Here is a 21610-nt window from a genome sequence, read left to right as displayed (position 1 = left end):
CCACCCCACACCTGCACCTGCCTCCTTCCCCTCCCCCATCCCTCAACACAACCAGGCCATTCACACTGCCTGCGGTGCCCAAACTTCCACCTGCAGGCAACTGCCATCCAAGGGCAGGCAAGGGCACAAGGACCTGTGTCTCTCCCCTCGCCTCTCATTCCCTAGCACCCAAAGTTTGAGCAAAAGTGGAGATGAGATCTCTGGGAAGGCCAGGAATGGTGAGGGATGGTGGAGGAGCACATTGGGCCCAGGACACAAATTCTGGCTGCAGAGCATTCCCGGTCAGACAGTTTGCATAAAAGCCAAAAGCCACTGCACCTGGGGTGGGAGGCCCTCTGGGGAGGTACTCCCTGGCTTGGGGGAGAGGGGGAAGGAAGGTGTCATGGAAAGTCCCTGAAGGACACGGGGCGTTGAATTTGCTGCGGTTTTGTTTTTAACTCTGTCTTGACCTGTGAAGTAGGCAGCTGCCTCCCTTCCCCCCAAATAACAGACCTTCCCCCAGAATAACACGAACATACCCAAGGAAAGAGCACTGCAGTGGAAAGTATGGAGGTTAGAGGGCCTGTGGGTGATGTAAACTGCCCCCCTTCCCCAGGACTGGTGGGGCAGGAAGCCCAGAGCAGTCTTTTCCCATCACCTCGCCTCCCCCCCCCCCCCCCCCCAGGCCCCCTGGCCCAGAAGAGCTGCCTAGTCAAATAAACCACAGCCCTGGGGGTGGCTGGTGGGAACTAGGGGCGGGCAGATGCCACCTCTTCCCCAGCCTTGTCCTTCCACCAGGTCACTCCCCATCCCACCCCCACTGGAATTTGTCTCTCTGCCTCCCTGTCACTCACAGAGCCTACCACCCTCCCTAGACTCCTGGATGAGGGGGGTGAAGGGGGAAACAGAGTCAATGAATAGAGCAAAGCTCTGAAATGTCAGTAAAGCAAATGGCAGCCTGGTGCAGACTCCAGCTGAGTACTTGGACTCCTGCGGTCCAACCCCAGCTCTGCCACTCTCTGGGTGAACCTGGGCATTTTGCTTTCCCTCTCTGGGCCTTCATTTTTCCCTGGAACTGAATCTCTGAAGTTCCTTCCAGCTGAGACCGAGTCTGGCCTCAGCCCCATTGTTCTGGCCAGGCCCTTCCTCTAACTCGAGAAACAAGAGGAAAGAAAGGGGGTACCGTGCCCTCTTCCTTTTCTCCCCACCACACCTCAGGTATTCACAGGGAGGTTCGGCGCTGGAGCTAGGGTTATGGCGGCCTATGATTTTCCCAAACGATCACTTTCTAAACCATTCTATGAAATTCCAATCCTGGCCCACAGGAGTGTGGGGGACGAGGAGGTGACAGTGGAGTTGTAGCCTCTGAATATGGGCACCGAGGCTGGGTCTGAACTCCCGGTCCCGTCCTCTCTCAGTTTCTCTTAATTCTGTGTGGACTCCACACCAGATTCCCGGGTTGGGGGTGCCCAGGTGAGGAAAGCGAAGGCCAGGCGGAGGGGGAAGAGGTGCCGTGCGGCTCGAGGTGGGAGCTGAGGGGGGTGTGAGGGGAGGGGCAGCTGCACTTCTGAGAAACAGCTCCGGCGTCTCAGCAGCCCGCAGCCTAACCCCCTGCCTGCGGCTTCACAGCTCGCTCCTCCTGCCGCCCACGCCGCTCGGGGCCTCTCCGGGGGTCGGCAGCCCCCGCGGAGGCGGCGGCTGCTGGGGAGGAGCCGCAGCTCCGGAGACAGCGGAGTGGAACCCATGGCGTGGGGGTGGAAAATGCAGGGAGGCACGGGGCGCGTGACACCCCGGGAGTAAAAAGTCATCCCTCCCCCGGGGTCCCGAGCGCCAGCCCTCGGCACGCCTGTGTGTCCCCCCTCCACCCCCACCCCAGATGCTCTTCCATCACACCGGGGTAGGATCCAGAAGTGAAACTGCTCGGGGTCACAGCCCAGCGCCGCCGCTGCGCCCCGCCCCGCCCTTCCGGGCACTGCAGCCCGGCAGGATCTCCCAGCTCTCGGGCGACTGCCGCGGAGGAAACTGGGGGAGGGGGAGGGGAAGTGCCCCGCGGGGCAGTCTGCAGAGCGCGGCCTTCTCTCCCGGGGGTGCCCGAGCGTAACCACGAGTAGGAACCTCGAGAGGCGCGGACTTGAACAGCGCGAGCGGAGCGGCGGCGCCTGCACTCCCCGCCACGGCCGCTGGGTGTCACTGCCGCCGCGCGGCTGAGCGGCTCGGGCGCCGTCGGAAGGCGGGGGCGCGGGTCCCAGGGAGCGGGAGCACTGGCCCGCCGCGCCCCGGAGGTCCTGCCAGGCCTTGGCCGCGGAGGCCCCGCGAGGCTTGGCTGCGACGCTCAGACCTCCCTCCACGCCTGGCATCCTGAGGCCCCCACGCAGCCCACCAACTCGCAGCGAAGAACAAACTAACCCCGGGCCCCGCGACGGATGGGCCCACTGCTGTGGCGCCACGCGAGCCTCCTCCAGGGGTTCCAGAGACCGAGGAGCGTACTCAGCGGCCCCGAAGCGCGCCCCCTGGCGAAGCGGGCCGGCCTTTCCCCGCGACCGCAGCTCCCCGACTGCTCGACGCCCTCCAGCCCAGCAACCACGCGCAGGCCGCGTCGTTGGGGGCGGGGGTGGGGAGGGGGGGCGAGGAGAAGGGAGCCAAAGGGCAGGCGGCGGGTCCAGATCACCTTCCTCCTGTGCTGCGGTGCCAGAGCGACTGCTGGATTCTCACTCTGACTCCTGCCTCGTCCGACTCAGGCCTCGCCTTACTCGTGCAGCGGCCCCTCCGCACCCCCCAGCTCATCCCTTAGAAGTGTGGGACGCGGTGGCTCAGCTTGGAAGTAGAGAACCAAAAGGTGGGAACCCGTATCGGGACTGATGGGTGTTAAGAGGGCTGGGAGAAAGGAGATCCCCTGGAATCTTTTGGAAAATGGAGTAGTGTCTGCTAGGAATACCCACTGCTGTCACGTCCTGAATCTAACTCACGGCTCGGGGTGCGCAGGTAGATGCAGAGGAATACGTCCTTGGGACAGGTCAACCCACATGGGACTGAATTTCAGACCTCAGTAATGCCCGGTAAAACACAACCCTTCTCAGCCCAGACAGCACCCACGCTTCCTAACACTCCTTCCTGTATGGAGATCATGGAGAACCCCTCCGTCCCCAGGATCACCCATCCTGTGGCTGTAGACTCCAGCCTCCAGTTGCAACATCCACCTTCCCCAAGATCCCAATGTCTTTTCCCTCCTCTCTCAACTCCCTACCCCTGCTGGAAGCTCAGAATCCTCTGTCCTAAAAGGCCACACTGCACACCTCACTCCCCAGCCCCAAAGCTAGGGTTCCGTCCAACAGTGCAGGACAGGAAAGCAGACTCTGCCGCAGACCTTACCTCCGTGCAAGTTGGATCCACCAACCCCTGACCTCTCTGCTAGACCAAGTCAGTCACACAGTAATGGAAGCCTTTTATCCAAATACACCATGAAGCGGAATTCCCAGATATAAAGGCAATCAATGCTCTCCCCAACCCCACCCCAACCTGCCCCCCAATTCCTGCTGCAACCCTTGGAAGCAGGAAGCCAGTAGTAAACTGCTTATGTAGACAGTTTGGAAGAAAGGATCCTCTGAATGGCCATGGTCTCCCCTGCCTGTCTCCTTTTATTCTTCCCTCCCTCCCTCCTCAGGGTGCCTGGCATGGGCACAAGGAAGGAGCCAGGCAGGATCACTGACCCAATGTTGAACCCTCTACTGGCACCAGGAGGGCCTCCACCCATGAACTTGGAGGCAGTGCAGGTTTCATTGAACAGGATGTCTGGGGAGCAGGGAGAGCATAAATTGCCCAGAACGTTGTTTGGATGTCCCACGTAGGGCAGCCTATGGGAGGTGGACTTTCCTAGACTCATGCCCACCTGTTCCCAAGTCCAGAAAGTTGGCAGTAGCCCTCCCTGCCCTCCACGCTTGACCAAGCAGGGAGGTCAACCCTGTGGCCACACCCTCCTCCAGGCCCATGGTGCTGCCAAAGACAGCTATACCCTGGCACCAGGCCCACACCAGCCATACTAGCCCCAGGAGCTGGTGTCTATGATGTACTATAGGCCATTTAGAGCCAGCCCCCTGGATGTGGGCCCTCCATTGCCCTCTCTCAATGCCTGAGTCCTCCTCAGCATAGGGAGATTACAGGGAATTTCCTTTTCTTTTACAGAGGCTCTTTGTAATTTCTGAAATGTTTTTTCATAGGCACATATACTTTTTATAATCAAACCCAATAACTCGATGTGGAAAAGACCGTATCTGAGGTGCCAGCCTCTACCTTCTCCACGGTGCCCCTGCCTCCCTCCCACCAGCCCAGTCTTCCTCATAGCCACAAGCCTCCTCTAACCGCACTGCAGCTATCCTTGGAATTCCCTTGTGCTGTCTGGCCTCTGTGGCTCATGCTTCAGCCTCTTTTGGCAGGAGAACAGCATTCTTCCCATGTCTTCAGAGCTGGGGAATCTTGCCCTGGGTCCCTCTGCAAGCTGATCTTGAGGGGCCCTTGTCCCCCACACTCTCAGCTGCTGCCTTTCCTCCAAGAAGCCAGAGAGCTCAGCCACCCAGCAAGGATGTTCCGCTGCTGATTTCCAGTATCCAGCTCAGGGTCAAGCCAGCTGCCACCTCGAAAGGTCCCCGATGGCCCAGATCCTTCCTAGTGGCCAGCACCGACAACGGAGGGGACAGAGAACAAAGGGCAGAGAAGGGCTATGTTCTACCACTTGCAAGCTGGGCTGAGTCTGACCTCTGTCTCTAACTCCATGTAGGACCTCAGGTGGGTCCTCGCTTTGAGCCTCAGTTTCCCATTTGTAAAGTGAGAATGATATCTGTCGCACATACTCCGATTAGCTGACTGACAGAGAAGGGCATTGGCCGCTGCCTGGTGCCTCAGACTATGAGGAGACACTGGGTCCTGTTTTTATATAGCCTAAATCCCTGGACATGCTTAAGAAGTGACTTATTCTCGTCCCTTTACTCCCACCCCAGCACGGACCCCTAGCACCCACACCTTAGAAGTGGCCCTGGGCATTCCTGGCCAGTCACACGTCCAGCACCAGTCAGCTCAGGACCAAGGGGCAGCGAGTGCTGGGATGGTTCTGGAAGCCATCCATGGCAGGCAGCACACAGCAGGTTGCTCTGGTTCCCGCTAAAAAGAAACAAAACCTGCACCCCTCTCATGCCTTGACTGCAGTAATTTCTTCGGGGTAGATCCCCAGAAGGTTCCAGGCCACAGGGTGGATGAGGACTTTCTACCCACCTCTGTCTGACAGGCCTGGCTCCCCAGCCTGGGATTAGCCAAGGTGCCTCGGTCACAAGTGGCTGCTGGGGCTGCCAAACCTGGCCCAAGGGCTGGCTATGGTGGCTGGTCCTTCTCAAGGTCACTTCAGGACAACCTGCTCACCAGAGACCAGGGCTGCAGAGAAGGAAAGGGCTCTTCAGGAGAGGACATTCCCACCCCCCACTGGCCATTTGGGAATCCCACCTGGAAGTCAGCCATGCAGGGCTAGCAGAACAGCCCAGACCTGTATTCAGACCTGAGGTGATCTCCTGGCTCTCTCCCTGTGACTTGGGGCAGGTCTCCTCACTGAACCGTCAATTTCCTCACCAGCAAAACAGGATCCCACCATCTCGTGCCCCATCTCAAAGATTTGAGGAGAGGTTCTCCGTTTAACGTTTATTTTTGAGACAGAGAGAGACAGAGCATGAACGGGGGAGGGTCAGAGAGAGAGGGAGACACAGAATCTGAAACAGGCTCCAGGCTCTGAGCTGTCAGCACAGAGCCCGACGTGGGGCTTGAACTCACGGACTGCAAGATCATGACCTGAGCCGAAGTTGGATGCTTAACCGACTGAGCCACCCAGGCGCCCCGAGACTGCGGTTTTATTTTTTGGCAAAAATAATGTCTAGTCGGAGTTCATGTGTCTGAAAAGAGGGTCTCTTTGTGATTTAAAAATCAAGTGGCAGATTCGGGTGTTGCCAGTTTGACAGAGTTATAAAGCTTTCCTGTCACATAAGAGCTAAGACTATAAAATTCCCTCTTAGACAAAACTCTTTAGACAAAAACAGACCAGCATGGGCAGTGGGGAGAGGCCAGACCCTGCAGGATCCATCTGGACTTGTATTTTGGAAAGATCACTCTGGATGTTGGAGGATGGGTTAGAGGGGGAAGACAGACTCAGAGGGCTGAGTGTTGTAGTGTACCCATTATATGACTTTCTGGAAGGAACAGAACTGTAAGGACAGAAAGCAGGAGGGAGAGGGGTTGACCATGGGGGCATGGGGACTTGGGAGAGATGATGGGCCACGTGTCCAAGTAGGGGTTGTAGACTCATTAACTGTCAGGACTCATCCCAGCAGTGGGCCCAGGACTTGCAGAGGATACATGCTATGAGAGTCCACTCCAGCTCCCAGGCCTGTTTGAGTTACCCCCACAGCTTTAGGTCCTGTCAGGAGATCTCACCTGGATGACATTCCCTTATACATTCATTTATTAAACAAGAAGTTACTAGGCACCCACTATGGACCAGGCTCCGTGCTGGACACTGGAGATCCTCAGATGACCAAGACCACCCTGCCCTCAAGAAACATCCAGGCTGGGGGTGCCTGGGTGGCTCAGTCGGTTGAGCATCGGACTTCAGCTCAGGTCATAGTCTTGCAGTTCATGAGTTCAAGCCCCACATGGAGCCCTCTTCGGATCTTCTGTCCCCCTCTCTCTCCCTCTCTGCAAGGAAGAGAGAGAGAGGAAGAAAGAAAGAAAGAAAAGAAACATCCAGGCTGGAGGGTACCTGGCCAGGATCCATCGGACACATTTGCCAAGGCCTGGTGCCCTCTTCTCCCACTCCCCTTCTCTACTCCAGCTAGCCAGGTCTTACCAGACAGAACTCATAGATGTATCAAAAAATAATCTTTATTGTCACTAGTATAAAACATAGCAGATCAACTGGCCTCTCAGTCTGTACAAAGTGTGGGGCATAAGACCACCTGGGCTACCCCATTTCTCCCAAAATGCCCTGCCCAGGGCAGTGCCCAGGAGTTCCGTGAAGGGGAGGGCCACCCCAAGTGCCTTCTCTTGAGGAGACAGGTCGGGGGTGGAGTGGGTGAGGAGCACTTTCTGCCTGAGGGAGGCAGAGGGGCCGAGGAGAAGACCCTCTGGAGTAGGGGAGCCCTCCAGTTCATGAGCCTGTCCCCACCTTCTGCCCCCTCCAAGTCCACCCTGTGAGCATCGGGGGCAGTGGCCAGCCTGGAACAGGCTGAGACCCATGCCTGCTTCTGGGGCCGTCAGAGGGCCACGCGGGTACAGCAGTGGCGCAGCAAGCATGGCAGGATGCCACGGTTCAGCTGGTGGAACTGCACAAGCTGCAGCAGGTCCGTGAAGCGAGTCTGGCCGTCATCCATGCTGAAGTAGAGGCGGCCCTCCTCCTCGCTCTGGGGGACGGCCACAGGGGGCGGGGCGGAAGGTCAGGGAGGGATTCGAGGGGATCCCTCCTGGTCAGGGCCGAGGTCCCCAGTGCTTGTGCAGGGCCAAAGGAGAGAGCGGGAGGCCCCAGACACACCGCGGGCCAGGGAGCTTCTCGAGGGGGCCTGGTGAGGAGACAGGGATTACTCACCGGGAGGATGAGATAATGTTTGACCTTCTGCAGGTGGCACAGAGAGAGGACAAAGCCTTGTGGGTTCCGTTGACTCTCTCGAACAAGGAACAGGCTGCCAGGAGACAGGGCAACATTACCCGAGGATACACAGCTGCCGCCTGGACACGGGGCCTCTCCTGTCCCTGGGTCTGTTGGCCTGCTCAGCCCTGCCCCTTACCCGTCCACCAGGCCCTGCTGCCCGATGAGCCGCTGGCTCTCCTCTCGGGAGATGCGTCCATGGAACCAGGGTTGGGTGCGGTGGATGGCTGGAGTTGGGGGAGGCAGATGGGCCGTCACTCTGGGGAGGAGGTCCCCACACTAACCTCCCCCACCGGGAATGCTCAGAGAAGCCACGGCAGCCCCCACCCCTGGGGACGCCGGGTGCTCACCCACCTGCACTGAGGCTCGTGCCTGAGCCTGGGGTGGGCAGGCTGAGACGATGGTTCTTCTGCAGAGCAGTGGGGGACACAGGGGATCAGGGCGTGACTGAGGTATCACCCGGCACCTCGAGAACATAGAGACCCTTTCCGCACCTGGCGGCCCGCCTTACCCCACTCTTCCTCCCACACCATGGAAACCCACGTGGAGAGAAGGTTCCCAGTATAAACATGCAAATGGGTACAGGCCCCTCACCCTCCAGGCCTGGGCCTCCTCCAGGGCTGCACTCAGAGCTTCCCGGGGGTTCTCGATGACACGCCCAGCATGGCCAGAGAAGTCCATGGCCACCAGGGTGTTATCAGAGACACTCCTCTGTAGATGGGATAGGACGGAGAGGGGTCAGACGGGGTCAGGGCACCCACCCCCAGCTAACCCCCCTGTGTACACTCACCAAAGGTGGGGAGCCCACACAGGATGGACGCAGGTGGCGAGACTGTGCCTGCTGATAATTCTTATACAGCTGCACCCCATACTGCGGGTTGGAGAGAGAAAGGTCAAGCAGGTGCTGGCAGCTGGGCTGTGAAACCCACACACACCAGAACTCTCCAAGGGCAAGACTGCATCTCTGCCCTGGATAAGGAGCTTTCTGAAGCCGGAGTGAGGACTCCAGCCTTGGACCCAACATACTAACAGAGCAAGGCTATGATGCCCCCTCATTCCTGGGGGCAGAGTTATAATTCCTCACTCATGCCCCCATGCCACTCCCAGGGTCTCACCTTGAAGAGGCGGAAAGCTGCTAACCAGCAGGTGCGGCTCTGCTCATCCTCGCTGCAGAAGACCCGAAGCCCCTTGTGGCCATTTCGAAGCTTATTTGGCTGTAGAGAGAGGAAACCAGCTGGTCCCATATCTGCCATTAGGGCCAGATATCTGTCTCCGTAGTGCAGGACACAGGGCAGAGGGCAGGGGGAGGAGTCTGGGTGTCCCAGATGGGAGCTCAAAAGCCCTAGGTAAGATCCCAGGGCCTGAGCAGCTCCCGTTGCCTCCCAGGCCAGGCCAGGGTCTTTACCTTGATACAGAAGCCGAAGTCCGTGGGCATCCCATAGAGCTTGCGGCCCTGGGTCACCACGTACACGTTGGACTCGTTCACATCTGCTACATACTGCAGGTGCCTTGGATCCTGTGCAGCACGGGTAGACAGGACTTGTAACAGGCAGACCCTGTCCCCCTATTATTGTCCCAGTAAGCCAGCTGGGGAGATGTCAGGACCAGAGAGGAGCAGAGAAGTGCCTCAGGTCACACAGCAAACAGAAGCAGAGCCAGGGCTCGAACTTAGTTTCACCTGCCTTTCCCACCACTACTTCCTGGGGTAGGTAAGCTAGGAGGGAAAGAGGAGCAGCTGAGGGTCTCAGGGTCCAGGGGAAGAAAGGTCCAGGAGTTCCAACAGGGAAGGGACAACTCCTAGAAGGACCAGGAATGGGATACCCTAGGGGCTGGGGCTGTCAACCTTCAAGACCTCACCTTGGAGGTGCCCTTGGTGGAGTAATAGAGGCCAGACCGGCGCAGGAAGCAGAAGAAACGTTTCCAAAGCTTCCGTCCTGACCCTCGAAGCTGCAGGAAGCCCTGGATCTCTGGGAAGCTGCCTGCATTCAGGAAGTTCTGAGGCCAGAAGAGAGCAGGAAGAGCGTGAGACGCCAAGAGGGAGACAGGGAGATACACACACACATACACAAAGGCCTTCATAAGAGAAGGTGATCCACATAGATTTACCGTCCCATTTACCAGATGCAGAAACCTGACGCTCAGCCGGGAACAGTAACTTGTCCGGTCGTTTAGGACCGTGCTAAGCCCTCCACCACACACAGGGAAGGCACAATGCTTAAGGGTCAAAAAGCGACAGGAATCATGACTGGGAATATCCCTTTACCTGGATGAGGTCTTCATGGGATATGCCTGTGTGTGCATCCAGACAGCTGGAGACCATCTTTTCCGGGAACAGGGAGTGCTGGGGGGAAACGAGTCAGGAGCCAGGGATTGAGGGCCCAGGTTGGGGATCACGGTATCCCAGTGCCCTGACCCCCTTCACCCACACTCACTGGGGAGCTCTTGAACAGTTCATACTTGGCGAAGTTCTTCCGGAAGACAAAGCGGCTGTCTCCACCAATGGGCCAGGCAGCCTGCACTTCCACCACTGACTCGTGGTCCTCCAAGCCCCGCTCTGGCGTCAAGGGCAAAAAGCAGGGCTCAGCGGAGACCTGCCAGGCCTCCCAGATGAGCCACCTGCCCAGCCCAACGTGTGAAGCATTTGCCTCCCTACCCAGGCAGCCCCCTCCACCCCAACTCACCCAGCGCCAGATGGGGATGGCACTCCACCAGCCCCCAGTTTTCATCGCTCAGGGCGTGAGCCCGCTGCACCAGCATTTCACACACGTAGCGAGCCGTGGCACCTGCCGCCACCTCCACAGACCGGCAAGCCCCATCTTCACTGTACACCTTTACTACCTGTGCCCCGGGAATTGCAGATGACTTGAGGAAGGGCAAAGGGTGGTTATTTCCCTTCTGCTGCTGCTACACCTGCAGGGATTCCTGATCAAATTCCCCAGCCTCCACGGAAGTGGCACCATATCCACCTTCATATCCACCCTCATATCCACAGCATCCCCATATCCCTGCCTTCTCTCTCCCAAGACAACTCACATGGGGGCGGCTGGCGTCTCGAGGGAGCAGCCCCCCTTGCAGTGGAGGGCCCCCCAAGAATGGGGGTCTGTGAAGGAGGACTGCAGAGCTCAGGGAAGGGGTTGGGGATGGAGGGTAGAGAGCTTGTCCGCAGCTCCTCCTCTCGAAGAAGATTCCTGTGGCCCAAGGTAAGGGGCGGAGAAGAGTTGACTGCAAGCTTCTGTCTCACCCCAGCGCTGACCGCCTCCCCACCACCAGCCCCTCCTCAGCTCCATCACCCCATCGTACCTGCTGGTTGGAATGGGCAGAGGCTGGGACCTCTTCACCTCCCCAGGCAGAGGGGCATCGGGAGGCGGGGGAGTCCCAGGAGGGGTCCCAGGGGTCAGGTACAGATCTTCTGGGGAGCTGCTGAGATGAGGTGGAGACAGACCCAGCTCCATAACATCTGAGGGAGAAGAGGGGGCTGGAAGTGGCTGATCTTGACCCCTTGTCCTGGGAAGAGGGGCCAAGAGGACCCAGACCTCCTGACTTCACACAGCTGCCAAGGGGCCCCTCAGAGTTTGCACAGCACCTCATTGCTCTCCCTCTAACTGGAGTTTCTCTGGAGCCTCTGGGGAAGGGTAGAGTGAATCCATTTACAAAAAGGGACTTCAGGTCCCTGAGAAGGAAGCATTCTTGCTCCCATCGCAGGTGAGTCAGGGAGTAAAACCTGGTGTTTGGACTCCAAGTCCAGTGCCCTTCTTTTAGCCCCAGGTTGCCCAGGGGAAGAGCTAAGAGGGTCCCACTCCGCCACCATGGGGCAACAGACTCCATAACCCACAGACTGTTCGAGGCTCAGACTTTCAGTCTCTGAGCATGCTCTGAGCACAGGGCACTCAGCTCCTCCGGGCTCTGCCCCAGGTTTTTCCAGTGCTTTGTTGCCAGACCTGGTTGCCAGAGCCTGTTGTGGCAACGCCTGCCCAAGTGCTGAGTGATGCACAGAAGGGGAGAAGGAGGTGGGCCAGGATAGGAACCAGGAGGGCAGGAGGCAGGCTCAGCTGCAGTGAGGACAGGACTAACCTGGGGGCCCTGGCCCCAGCAGCCCCCAAACCTTGTGTGCCCTCCCCAGATTCCTCCTCCCGCCCAACTTTCTTGAAGCCCCAATGCCAGAGCTCCCTCCTCTGAGCAGCCTTCCTGGATTTTCCACCTTCAGACTGAAGGTCTCCCTCTCTGCACTGTGCTGGGGACTCTGTGCCAATTACGTGCACCTGTCTTACCCACCCACTGGTCTGAAGACGCCTGGCACTGCTAGACAAGGCCAGGGTCTTACCCATGTCTTATCACCCACAGGTGCTGCACAGGTACCTGAGACAAGTAAGGACAGGAGAGCTGGGGCAAAAATGCCCACCGGGGGCAGAGGCAGCACGGGCTCCTCCTCCACAGGAAGAAAGACCCCTTTGGCTGGGTGAGGACCTGGGAGCACCTGAGACCTAGGCCAGCGCTGTTGGGCTGCTTGGGGCACCTGGCATTGACCCTCCAGGATGGGGTAGGTCCCAGACTCTTAAGTGAGGGGATGTGGGGGACAGGTGAGTCAGGGTGGGGCGGGACAGCACTGCCTGGGGCTCTCTATTCAACCTTGACTCATCTGCACAACTTCCTGGCTTAGGAGAAACACAAACAACCCTGCCTCTGCCCACCTCCCTCCACTCCCGCCCCCAACCTACCAGCCTAGGAGGAATGGGGGAGGCACAGGGCAGGGACAGGATGGGGGAGAAAGAAGCTGCCTGGCCTGCAGCTCCTCTGACATCATTTTCTCCTCCCCACCCTTGGCCCACCTCCAGTCCAGGTGGGACTCAAAGTCAGCCCCCAATCTGGTAGCCACCACCCAGCCCAGGAGCCCCCTCCCCCAAGGAGAGAAAAAAGGCCCGGCCTGGATTTCAAAGGCCCATCTGGAGTGGAGCTGACCTCCACTGATGCCCTCACTCACCACAAAGAAACCACGAAGTGCTCTCTATCCTGGCTGGGGCCTACCAGGCTTTCATTCTGATGCTGCTGCCCACCCCTGGAACCCAGGACTCAGTGGCTCAGAGGACTCCTCTACATCAACCCTGGGGGATGAGGGTCCTCCTGACACACTCTTCAGGGTGTCCTGGCTGGAAGGGTACTACAGGAGCCGAAGTAGAAAGTCAAGACACCCAAGAGGACAGACACAGACAGGCAGAAAAAGCAAGGTTGGAGGGAGAGACAGGGAGGGGGCTCAGGGTCCTGCAGGGAAGGGTAAAACACACCCACCAGTGAACATCAACAGACACCAGAACATCAACAACAAAACGCAGTGTCCCCACTCCCATCCCGTTTATCCTCTGGCAACCAGCCCTGGTGACTTCACTCCAGGGAGAGGGAGACTGGGGGAGGGGGGTGTGCAGGGAAGCCAGACAGGATATCAGAGACCAAAACTGGGGTCCTCCTCCACCCCAGGGAAGAGGAATCAGGGCAGTGTTTGGACCGGGAAAGGGGAGAAGATCTAAATCAGAATCAGATTAGATAGAGTCTGGCCTCAGAGGGCTGGAGGCCGACTGAAGACTTGGGTTTGGCCTTTCCATCCTTCACCCTGCCCTTCAGACCCTTCCAAGACAAGAGAAGAGTGGGGCAGTTAGGACCAAATAGATGAAACTGGGAGAAGAATGGGGGTCCTAGCTGTGGGGCCCTGGCAGCCCCCTCCCAAGAAACCTGAACTCTCAAACTGGGGCCCTCAGAAAGCTTCTGTTGAAGAAACAGACCCCCATAATCTATCAGTCCCCGAAACACAGCAACTCCATGCCGAAGCTTCCCCTATGGCCTCTCCTGCCCCGCGGCTCCGGCCCCACCCTTCTTCCCGCCGTCCCAGCCTCCTGCCTCCTTGTTTACTTCCTGAATCTCGCCCCACCTGGCTGGCCCCAAGGGCGGGTGGCAGGGCAAGAAAACAACGCCACCTCCGCTGCTAACCAGGGGAGGGGGAGGGGCCGGCAGGGCCGAGGCCCGGGCTGGGGACCAGCAGGTGACGGGAAGGCCCCCGTCTGGCCCAGCACTCCCCTCCCCGCCCCCATCGGGATTTATTGTAAGGGGAGGAAGGCTCAACCTTCGGGGGAGTTCTGGGGGTACAGGGCCCAGGTGAGGAGGCGGGAAACCCCTAGGTGACCCAGAGTTGGGGGGAGGGTCCAGGACCCTGAGGCCCCGCCCACTCCCTCACTCGAAAAAAATGACCAATGCGAAAAGGGAGGGTAAGCTCTCTTAAAGTTTAATTTGGGAAGAATGCTGGAGTGTCTGTGGAGTTAATCATTACACGCTGCTTGCCTTCGTGGAGGGCTCCCCCAGCAGGATCAGGGGGACAAGGGAGACCAGAGTCCAGGGCAGGCCGACCAAGAGGGGCGGTGGGGTTGGGAGACTTTCCAACGGCAAACAGGTGCATTCTCCATCCCCGTAGTGCCAGGGAGACCCAGATTCGGGTCTTTGTGCAAACACTACCCCCCCACCCCAAACATGTACACACACTTTCCCTTGGCCCCACTGCACTGCTGACCCCCGGCACCAGTCCCCCAGCCTTCGAGCCTTCCTTCTGAAGCCGGGAAGGACCCTCTTGCCTGCCCCGCCCCCACCTTCCCTTCCGAGGGTAGGACCCTGTGTTCTGAGCAGGCAAACAATAGGAGAAGGAGTTGTAGCAACTTCAGGGAACCCTCTCCTCTACTGCCCTCCAAACTGGAGGGTACCCCTTCCCCAGGGGAGACGTCAATCTTTAGTAGAGCCTTGGGGAAACCTCAAACCGGTAACCTCAGGCTGAGCAAGCAATGATCTGGGGCAGCTCTCGGTATTCGGCCCCCCTCCCAGCCCTCTTTCTGGGGAGGTGGGGAGGGGCTTCAGCGGGAAAGCAGCGTCTCTGGAAGGAGAGGATCAGAGATCATCAGCAGCTTTGTCCGGGGGCCAGAGGGAGGCGGGGTACAGGGAGGGAAATAAGGAATAAGGAAGACAGGAAATGAGAATAGGGAAAGACTGAGAGCAGATGGTGAGGAAGGGGCGGGATATGGGAGACTGGAGAAAAAAGAGAAAGTGAGGCCGCCAGAGTAACGCAGAAGGAGGCTGGATCTTTCCAAATTGGCCCCAGACCTGCTGCTCCTCCCCACCCTCACGATGAAGGGCCCGTTTTGGTCCTTACCTGCACCCTGGCGTTGGAACACTTGGCTGGGGCCACCGGTTTAGGGAGAGAGACACCTGGCCCTTAACTACCTGTCCCCTCCTGCCCCCGCCCTTGTCCTGACATCACTGAAGGGGAGAGGGAAGGGGGGAGCCAGGCGGCTGTCCGTCTGCCCATCAGGGCAGCCTGCCAGCTCCTGGCCCTGAGACCCGCACGGCCTGGGGCCCTGGTGGGGCTGGGGGTGGGAGCAGATTATCGTCTGGGACCCATCCTGGCAACCTTACCTAGAGAAGCCCCAGCAGGAGTAGCAGGACACGGGGTCCGAGGTCCGGTTCTGTCTAGGGACCCCAGATACCTGGACTTGATTTCAAATCCACTCCCTCTTCCCTAGAGGTGGTAGGAGGGCGTCCTGACTTTGGAGGTAGAAGTGAGGGTTGGGGGAGGGACAGCCCTATGTGTCCAGGCTTCTGGACGAAGGAAACTAAAATTATCTTGGGCAGGTGGGGGCGGGGCCGGGGGGGGGGGAAGCTTGGGAGGAGGAACCACAGGAGGAGGGGCGGGGACTCTGACACTCTACTCTGGCTGGGATTGTTTTTGCCCTTCTTAGCCAGCCAGCAGGTGCCAGGGGAGAGGCGGGGAAGACAGTCGAACTGAACAGCCTCCAGAGCGAAGATCTGGAGTCCTCGTGACCTGGGAGGGAGGGGCTGGGGGCTGGAAGGTAAGGGGAAAGGACCGGGGCACCCTTCCCCAGGCTCCTCACCAAATCGGGTCTGCTCATTGGCCAAGCTAGGGGGCCTGTCTGCGGCTCTGAGTCCCACTTGATGTGGCAAAGAGCACTCAGCGAAAGAGGGAAGCCAGCCAGAGGGGTGTCCAGCAATAAGGCCTGCCCCTTGACCTCCAGCCACAGTCTGGCCACCCAGCCTGCACCCTGGCCCTCAGAGGCACCCAGAGTATGTTCTCCCTTCTTTGCAAAGTCCAGGGTCTCAGCTTCTTCTGAAATTGGAAGAGTTAGGCAGGGTCTCATGGTGAGAGGAGTGATCTGGGGGAAGCTCTGGCCAGGTGCCAGGGGACACGCCCTCCCCCCCCCCCCCCCCCCCCCACTCAGAGCCATCACTTTAGCTCACTCTTTCAGCATTAGGCACACACAGGGGTCAGGGAGAAGGCCTGGATCAAAGGCAGTGGTCACCTCCCAACCAGGAGTTGGTGACAGTTGGGTAAACAAACAGTCCATAGAGTGATAAGAGGTCTGCCCTGGGGGACCATCAAGGAGTGGCTCTAGCCTCAACTTTCTCCAAATGGGTTTTCCTTGGAAAAACCAGTATAAGTGGACCAAGCAAAGAAGTGGGGGAGGGGACAAGGTCACCTGGGCCATGGAGCAGCTTGTGCAAAGCACAGTAGGCAATTCACTCAATCATTCCTTCATTCGTTCAGTTAATATTTGTTAAGTACCGGGGCGCCTGGGTGGCTCAGTGGGCTAAGCATCCGACTTCAGCTCAGGTCATGATCTCACAGTCTGTGAGTTTGAGCCCCTCGTCCGGCTCTGTGCTGACAGCTCAGAGCCTGGAGCCTGCTTCAGATTCTGCGTCTCCCTCTCTCTCTGCCCCTCCCCTGTTCATGCTCTGTCTCTCTCTGTCTCAAAAATAAATAAAAAAAACATTTAAAAAAAGATATTTGTTAAGTACCTACTAAATGCCAACCGCAAGCTTGGTACTGGGGAAAAAGTGGGGAGAAACAAAAACAGATCCTGCCCTTATCCTCATGCAGCCCAGTTGGAGAGACTGATGTTAACCAAAGAATCACACACGGGCGCCTGGGTGGCTCCAGTCGGTTGAGCATCTGACTTCGGCTCAGTCATGATCCCATGTTTCATGAGTTCAAGCCCATACTGGGCACACTGCTGTCAGTGCAGAGCCCACTTTGGATCCTCTGTCCCCCTCTCTTCCCCTCCCCTGCTCATTCTCTCTCTCTCTCAAAAATAAATAAACATTAGGAAGAAAATCACACAAAAAATAAGGGGCACCTGGGTGGCTCAGTCAGTTAAGTGTCCAACTCTTGATTTTGACTCAGGTCGCAATCTCACAGTTCATGAGGTTGAGCCATGTGTCGGGCTCTGCGCTGACAGCTAGGAGCCTTCTTAGGATTCTCTTTCTTCCTCTCTCCCTCCCCCCCAGCTGCTCGCTCACTCTCTGAAAAAAAACTAAAAAAAAAAAAAAAAAAAAAAAAGAATCCCACAAAAATAATAAGAAATGACAGGTGACAAATATGCTGGGAAAATGACTCACCCAGGGAGTTGGGGAAGCCTTCTCCGCGGAAGTGACAATTGAGCAGAGGGGAAGCTAGGTCTGGAGCAGGGAGAAGGTTGAGATTGGTGGGTGGGAATGGGGGGGGGGCACCTTTCATGATGGGGAAACAAGTGCCAAAGCCCTTGGCAGGAGGGGACACAGCACACAGAGGCAGAGTGGGGTTGAGAAGAAGGAAGGAGAGGAGGCCACACAGGTAAGCTTGAGCAGGTGTGGAGAAAAGCAAGTGTTTCGGACTGAGCTGTGTTTCTCCAAGTGTAGCCTGTGACCACCTGCCTCCACATCTCCCTAGGCTTGTATAAAAAAACAGATCCCTGGGCCCCTCCCCACCACTGAATCTCAGTCTCTGGGGCCAAGACCCAGGAATGTGTGGTATTGACAAGCCCTCAGGTGGTTAAACCAGGTTTAAGAGCCATCCATCCTGTCTGTCCAGACAGGCAGGAACTATGGGCAGAGGCCAGACCCTGCAGTGTCTCTCTGGGCTTGAGCAGAGGCGAAGAGAAGTGGGCAGATTTATATTTTGGAAAGATCGCTCTGGATGTTGAAGGATGGGGTAGAGAAGGAAGCCAGAGTCGGAAGGCTGAGTGCTGTAGGATTCCATGTATAGGCTTTCTGGAGGGGGTGGAACCATAAGGACAGAAAGCAGATCTGGGGTTGGGGAAGAGGGATCGGGGTTGACTGCAAAGAGCACAGGGACCTGTGAAGAGGTAATGGAGCTGTTCTGTATCTTGGTCATGGTGGTGGATATACAACTATATGTTAGGACTCGCAGAAAGGTACACTCAAGAGGGCAAATTTTACTCTGTATAAGTTATATCTGAGTTTTTTTAATAAAAAAAAAGAAACGACAACAAAAAAAGAATAGTTTTATAAGTTAATGGAATAGAATCAAAAGTCCAAATATAAACCCTTACATTTCTGGCCAAATGATTTTTGACAAAGGTGCAAAGACAATTTGGAGGGGCGGGGGGAAGATTAGTTTTTTCAATAAATGGTTCTAGGACAATCAACATGCCAAAAGATGAATTTAGATCGTTACCTCACACAATCTACAAAAATTAACTCAAAATAGATCCTAGACCTAAATGTGAGAGCTAAAATGAAACCTCTGAAGAAACCATGGGGAAAAAAATCTTCATGACCTTGAGTGAGGCAGAGATCTTAGATGCAACAGCAAAAGCACAAGTAACAAATGAAAAAATCAGTAAATTATACGTCATCAAAATAAAATTCTTTTTGCACTTCAAAAGACACCATTAAGAAAATTTAAAAAACAAAACACCTGTTAAAGACTGGGGGAAAATGTTTGCAAATCATATATCTGCTTAGGGACTTCGTATCCAGAATATATAAAGTACTCTTATGAATCAATAATAAAGAAACAAACAACCCAATTAAAAACGGGCAAAAGATTTGAAGAGATGTTTTTCCACATAAGATAGAAGGATGGCTAATAAACACATGAAAAGGTGCTCAACATCATTAGTCATTAGAGAAATGCAAATTAAAACCACAATGAGATACCACCCCACGCCCACCAGGATGGCTATAATCAGAGACAGACAATAAGCGTTGACAGGGATATGGGTAAACAAATCCTCATATAGCTGATGGGAATGTAAAATGGTACAGGCACTTTGGAATAACAGTCTGGCAGTTTCTCAAAAAGTTAAACATACCATGCAACCCAGCAATTCTACTAAAGAAATGAAACATATATACCTACAAAGACACTTGGGTGTTCATAGCAGCATTTTTCAAAATAGCTAAAAACTGGAAACTGGAAACTCAAATGGCCATCAACCGGTGTTGAATAGATAAACAGAAGGTGGTATATCTATACGATGGGATACTGCACACCAACAAAAAGGAAAAAACTACTGTACGTGATATAGCACGGATGAACCTCAAAAACTTTACACTGAACAGGGGTGCCTGGGTGGCTCAGTCTGTCCAGTGACCCATTCTTGGTTTAGGCTCAGGTCATGATCTCTTGGGGTTCATGGGTTCAAGCCCCGTGTTGGGGCTTGTCCCAAGCCTGCTTGGGATTCTTTCTCTCTCCATTTCTTTCTGCCTCCCCCACCCCCTCTCAAAACTAAATAAACATTAAAACACACACACACACACACACACACACACACACACAACTTTATACGGAATGAAAAAAAGCCAGAAGCAAAAAAATGGATATTATACCATTCCATTTATATTAAATGTCCAGAAAAGGCAAGTTTATAGACAGAAAGCAGATCAATGGATGCCTAGGGCTGGAGCCAGGAGCTGGACTGACTGCATACACGCAGGAGTGACCTTTCTAGGTTGATGGAAAGGTTCTGTAGCTGGATTGTAGTGGTGGTGGCGGCACAATTCTATAAACCACTGAATCTGTTTTTAAAATGCATGGTTTGAAGAGATGCTGATGTAGGTAACCTGTTAGGATACTACGGTGGGACTCCGGGGAGGAAAAAGGCAGCGAGACAGCCTCCATATTTGGAGTTGGAAAATGGGAATGATGCCGGGTGAGAGCAGGATGAGATAGGGGAGGTGCAGGAACAGGACAGGAGTGATGGGAGCATGGAGCTTGAGGAGTGGGAACCCCGAAGCCTAAGGGTCCCAAATGCAGGGGAGAGGCCGTCACTGCCCCGCTTTTGCTTACAGTTTTGGAGCTTAAGAATCAGAAGTACTTGAGTGCTTAACCATGAGGTGGTTTAAAAAGTCATCAGCATGTTTGCAAGAAATGGCAACTATTCCACACCATTGGCCAACCCCAGGCCCTGAGTCCGCTTGCCCCATCACTTTCGCTCCCTTTTGTAACCTGGGAAGCGCTTTACAGTCTAAGATATTTCAGAAGGTTATATAAGACTGTGACGTCCAGCAGATACGAGGTGCGGGGCAAGCCTGGAGCTCTGAAAAGGTGGTCTGGACGGGTCCACCCAGCCCAGAGTCCTCAAACCGAGGATACGGTCAAAACGCAGCAGTAACTGCGGCCTGCAGGAGGCGCCCGGACGTAGCGCGCGGCCCGCCCCGCCCAGCGGCCCCGCCCCGTCACGTGCCCGCGGCGTCGCGTCACACCCGGAAGCAGCGGCTGGAGCGGAGTCGGGAGCAATGAGCGGGGAGCCGGGGCCGACGTGTGAAGCGCCCCCTCCCGGGGAGATTGAACCGGGTAGTGGGGTCCGCATCGTAGTGGAGTACTGGTGAGCGTCTCCAGCCTGTGGGGTGTCCGGGCCGGACGGGGGTGGGTCCACGGGAGGCCCCTCCCCCGAAAACCCAAGCGGACCCCAAGCGTCTTGTCCCTAGTGAACCCTGCGGATTTGAAGCGACCTACCTGGAGCTGGCGAGTGCCGTGAAGGAGCAGTATCCTGGCATTGAAATCGAGTCGCGCCTTGGAGGCACAGGTGAGGCCCACAGAACACCTGCTGAGTCAGTGTTCTAAATCTCAACTCTACCACTTTCTAGTTCTGGAATTGGCTGTTTTATATAGTGTCCAACAGTGTCCGGCAAATGTCCAGCCAATTCGAGTACCCTTGCAAAGGTGAGGGGGTTACAGATGAAGCCTGTAGGGAAAAACGGGGGAGACCGCAGAAGTGTGGGGTTGGAGGGGAGGGATTCTTTCATTGAGTTATGAAGCCTGAGTTCAAAGGAAGGACACACAGGTGATGCCTCCCTCAGGTTCCTTTGGCTTGAGTCAGGGTTGGGAAATGGCTTAAACAACAAGAGTCTTTAGTGGGGCTGGTGGGGACATGAAGGAGCCTGTGTGAAGTCTAAGAAGTGTGGAGAGTCTCTCCAGACTTGTCTGTTCTCAGCATACAGTTCATTCATTGATTTGTTTTATACCAGGGGCCTTTGAGATTGAAATCAATGGACAGCTGGTGTTCTCCAAGCTGGAGAATGGTGGCTTTCCTTATGAAAAAGATGTGAGTATTTACAATGTTGGGAGGCCTCTGTTCACCCTGCCCATGCAGTGCATCATCGCATTCCACGTGTCTGCCCTCTCTCTAGCTCATTGAGGCCATCCGAAGAGCCAGTAACGGAGAACCCCTAGAAAAGATCACCAACAGCCGTCCTCCCTGTGTCATCCTGTAACTACACATGATTCCGGGTTCCTGCTCTGTTCTGAGACCCACGCCTTGGTCTCCCCTTTGGTCCTGCTGAGGGCTCCCCACTGCCCTCACTTAGCTCCTGGTAAGCTAGGAGACTCTGGCCTCCACTTTGTCCCTTTGGGTACCAGGAGGGAATAGAAGCTGTTGTGGTCTTAGGGGTGGGAGAGAGACCCTCTCCGTGGACCTTTCCATAGCCACCTTCTACCCCCTTTCTAGGATCAGTGCCCAAGAAAAGTCTGCTCCCCGCCTCCAGCTTAGCCATACTGGTCAAATGCCACCACAGTTATAACTTATTTTCCACTAGCCCTGGGCAATGTCAGCTATTGGCAATAAAGTGGCACTACAAATACCTGTGCCCAACTAGTGTGTTTTTGTTCAGCGGATGTGGGGGATAGTAGCA

The 21610-nt window shown here is 56.1% G+C and overlaps 2 protein-coding genes across 2 annotated transcripts; one reads left to right on the top strand and one right to left on the bottom strand.

Annotated features, from left to right (window-relative positions):
* Nucleotides 1-6847: 6847 nt before the first annotated feature.
* Nucleotides 6848-15298, bottom strand: GRB7 (growth factor receptor bound protein 7). Its single transcript, XM_049635957.1, is given in 16 exon segments — nucleotides 6848-7409; nucleotides 7592-7685; nucleotides 7791-7878; nucleotides 8006-8060; nucleotides 8246-8362; nucleotides 8442-8522; nucleotides 8767-8865; nucleotides 9057-9167; nucleotides 9509-9646; nucleotides 9915-9992; nucleotides 10084-10205; nucleotides 10333-10489; nucleotides 10685-10717; nucleotides 10719-10839; nucleotides 10952-11108; nucleotides 15095-15298. Coding segments are annotated over 15 exon segments (1593 nt in total). The 5' UTR covers nucleotides 11104-11108; nucleotides 15095-15298; the 3' UTR covers nucleotides 6848-7262.
* A 4859-nt stretch (nucleotides 15299-20157) lies between these two features.
* On the top strand, nucleotides 20158-21561 carry MIEN1 (migration and invasion enhancer 1). The gene is made up of 4 exons (XM_049635956.1): nucleotides 20158-20304; nucleotides 20408-20505; nucleotides 20948-21024; nucleotides 21110-21561. Exons 1-4 carry the CDS (start codon nucleotides 20216-20218, stop codon nucleotides 21191-21193), a joined length of 348 nt encoding a protein of 115 aa, XP_049491913.1. The 5' UTR covers nucleotides 20158-20215; the 3' UTR covers nucleotides 21194-21561.
* The last annotated feature ends 49 nt before the right edge of the window (nucleotides 21562-21610 follow it).

This window comes from Panthera uncia, chromosome E1 (genome assembly GCF_023721935.1).
Source record: "Panthera uncia isolate 11264 chromosome E1, Puncia_PCG_1.0, whole genome shotgun sequence".
NCBI lineage: Eukaryota > Metazoa > Chordata > Mammalia > Carnivora > Felidae > Panthera > Panthera uncia.
This window is presented reverse-complemented; position numbering and strand designations above follow the sequence as displayed.

What these genes read in the sequence shown, in the direction of transcription:
- MIEN1 (XM_049635956.1), top strand. Translation starts at nt 20,216, where the DNA reads ATGAGCGGGGAGCCGGGGCCGACGTGTGAAGCGCCCCCTCCCGGGGAG. An exon ending in CGCATCGTAGTGGAGTACTG is followed by an intron (nt 20,305 to 20,407) that starts GTGAGCGTCTCC and finishes TCTTGTCCCTAG; the next exon opens with TGAACCCTGCGGATTTGAAG. An exon ending in GTCGCGCCTTGGAGGCACAG is followed by an intron (nt 20,506 to 20,947) that starts GTGAGGCCCACA and finishes GTTTTATACCAG; the next exon opens with GGGCCTTTGAGATTGAAATC.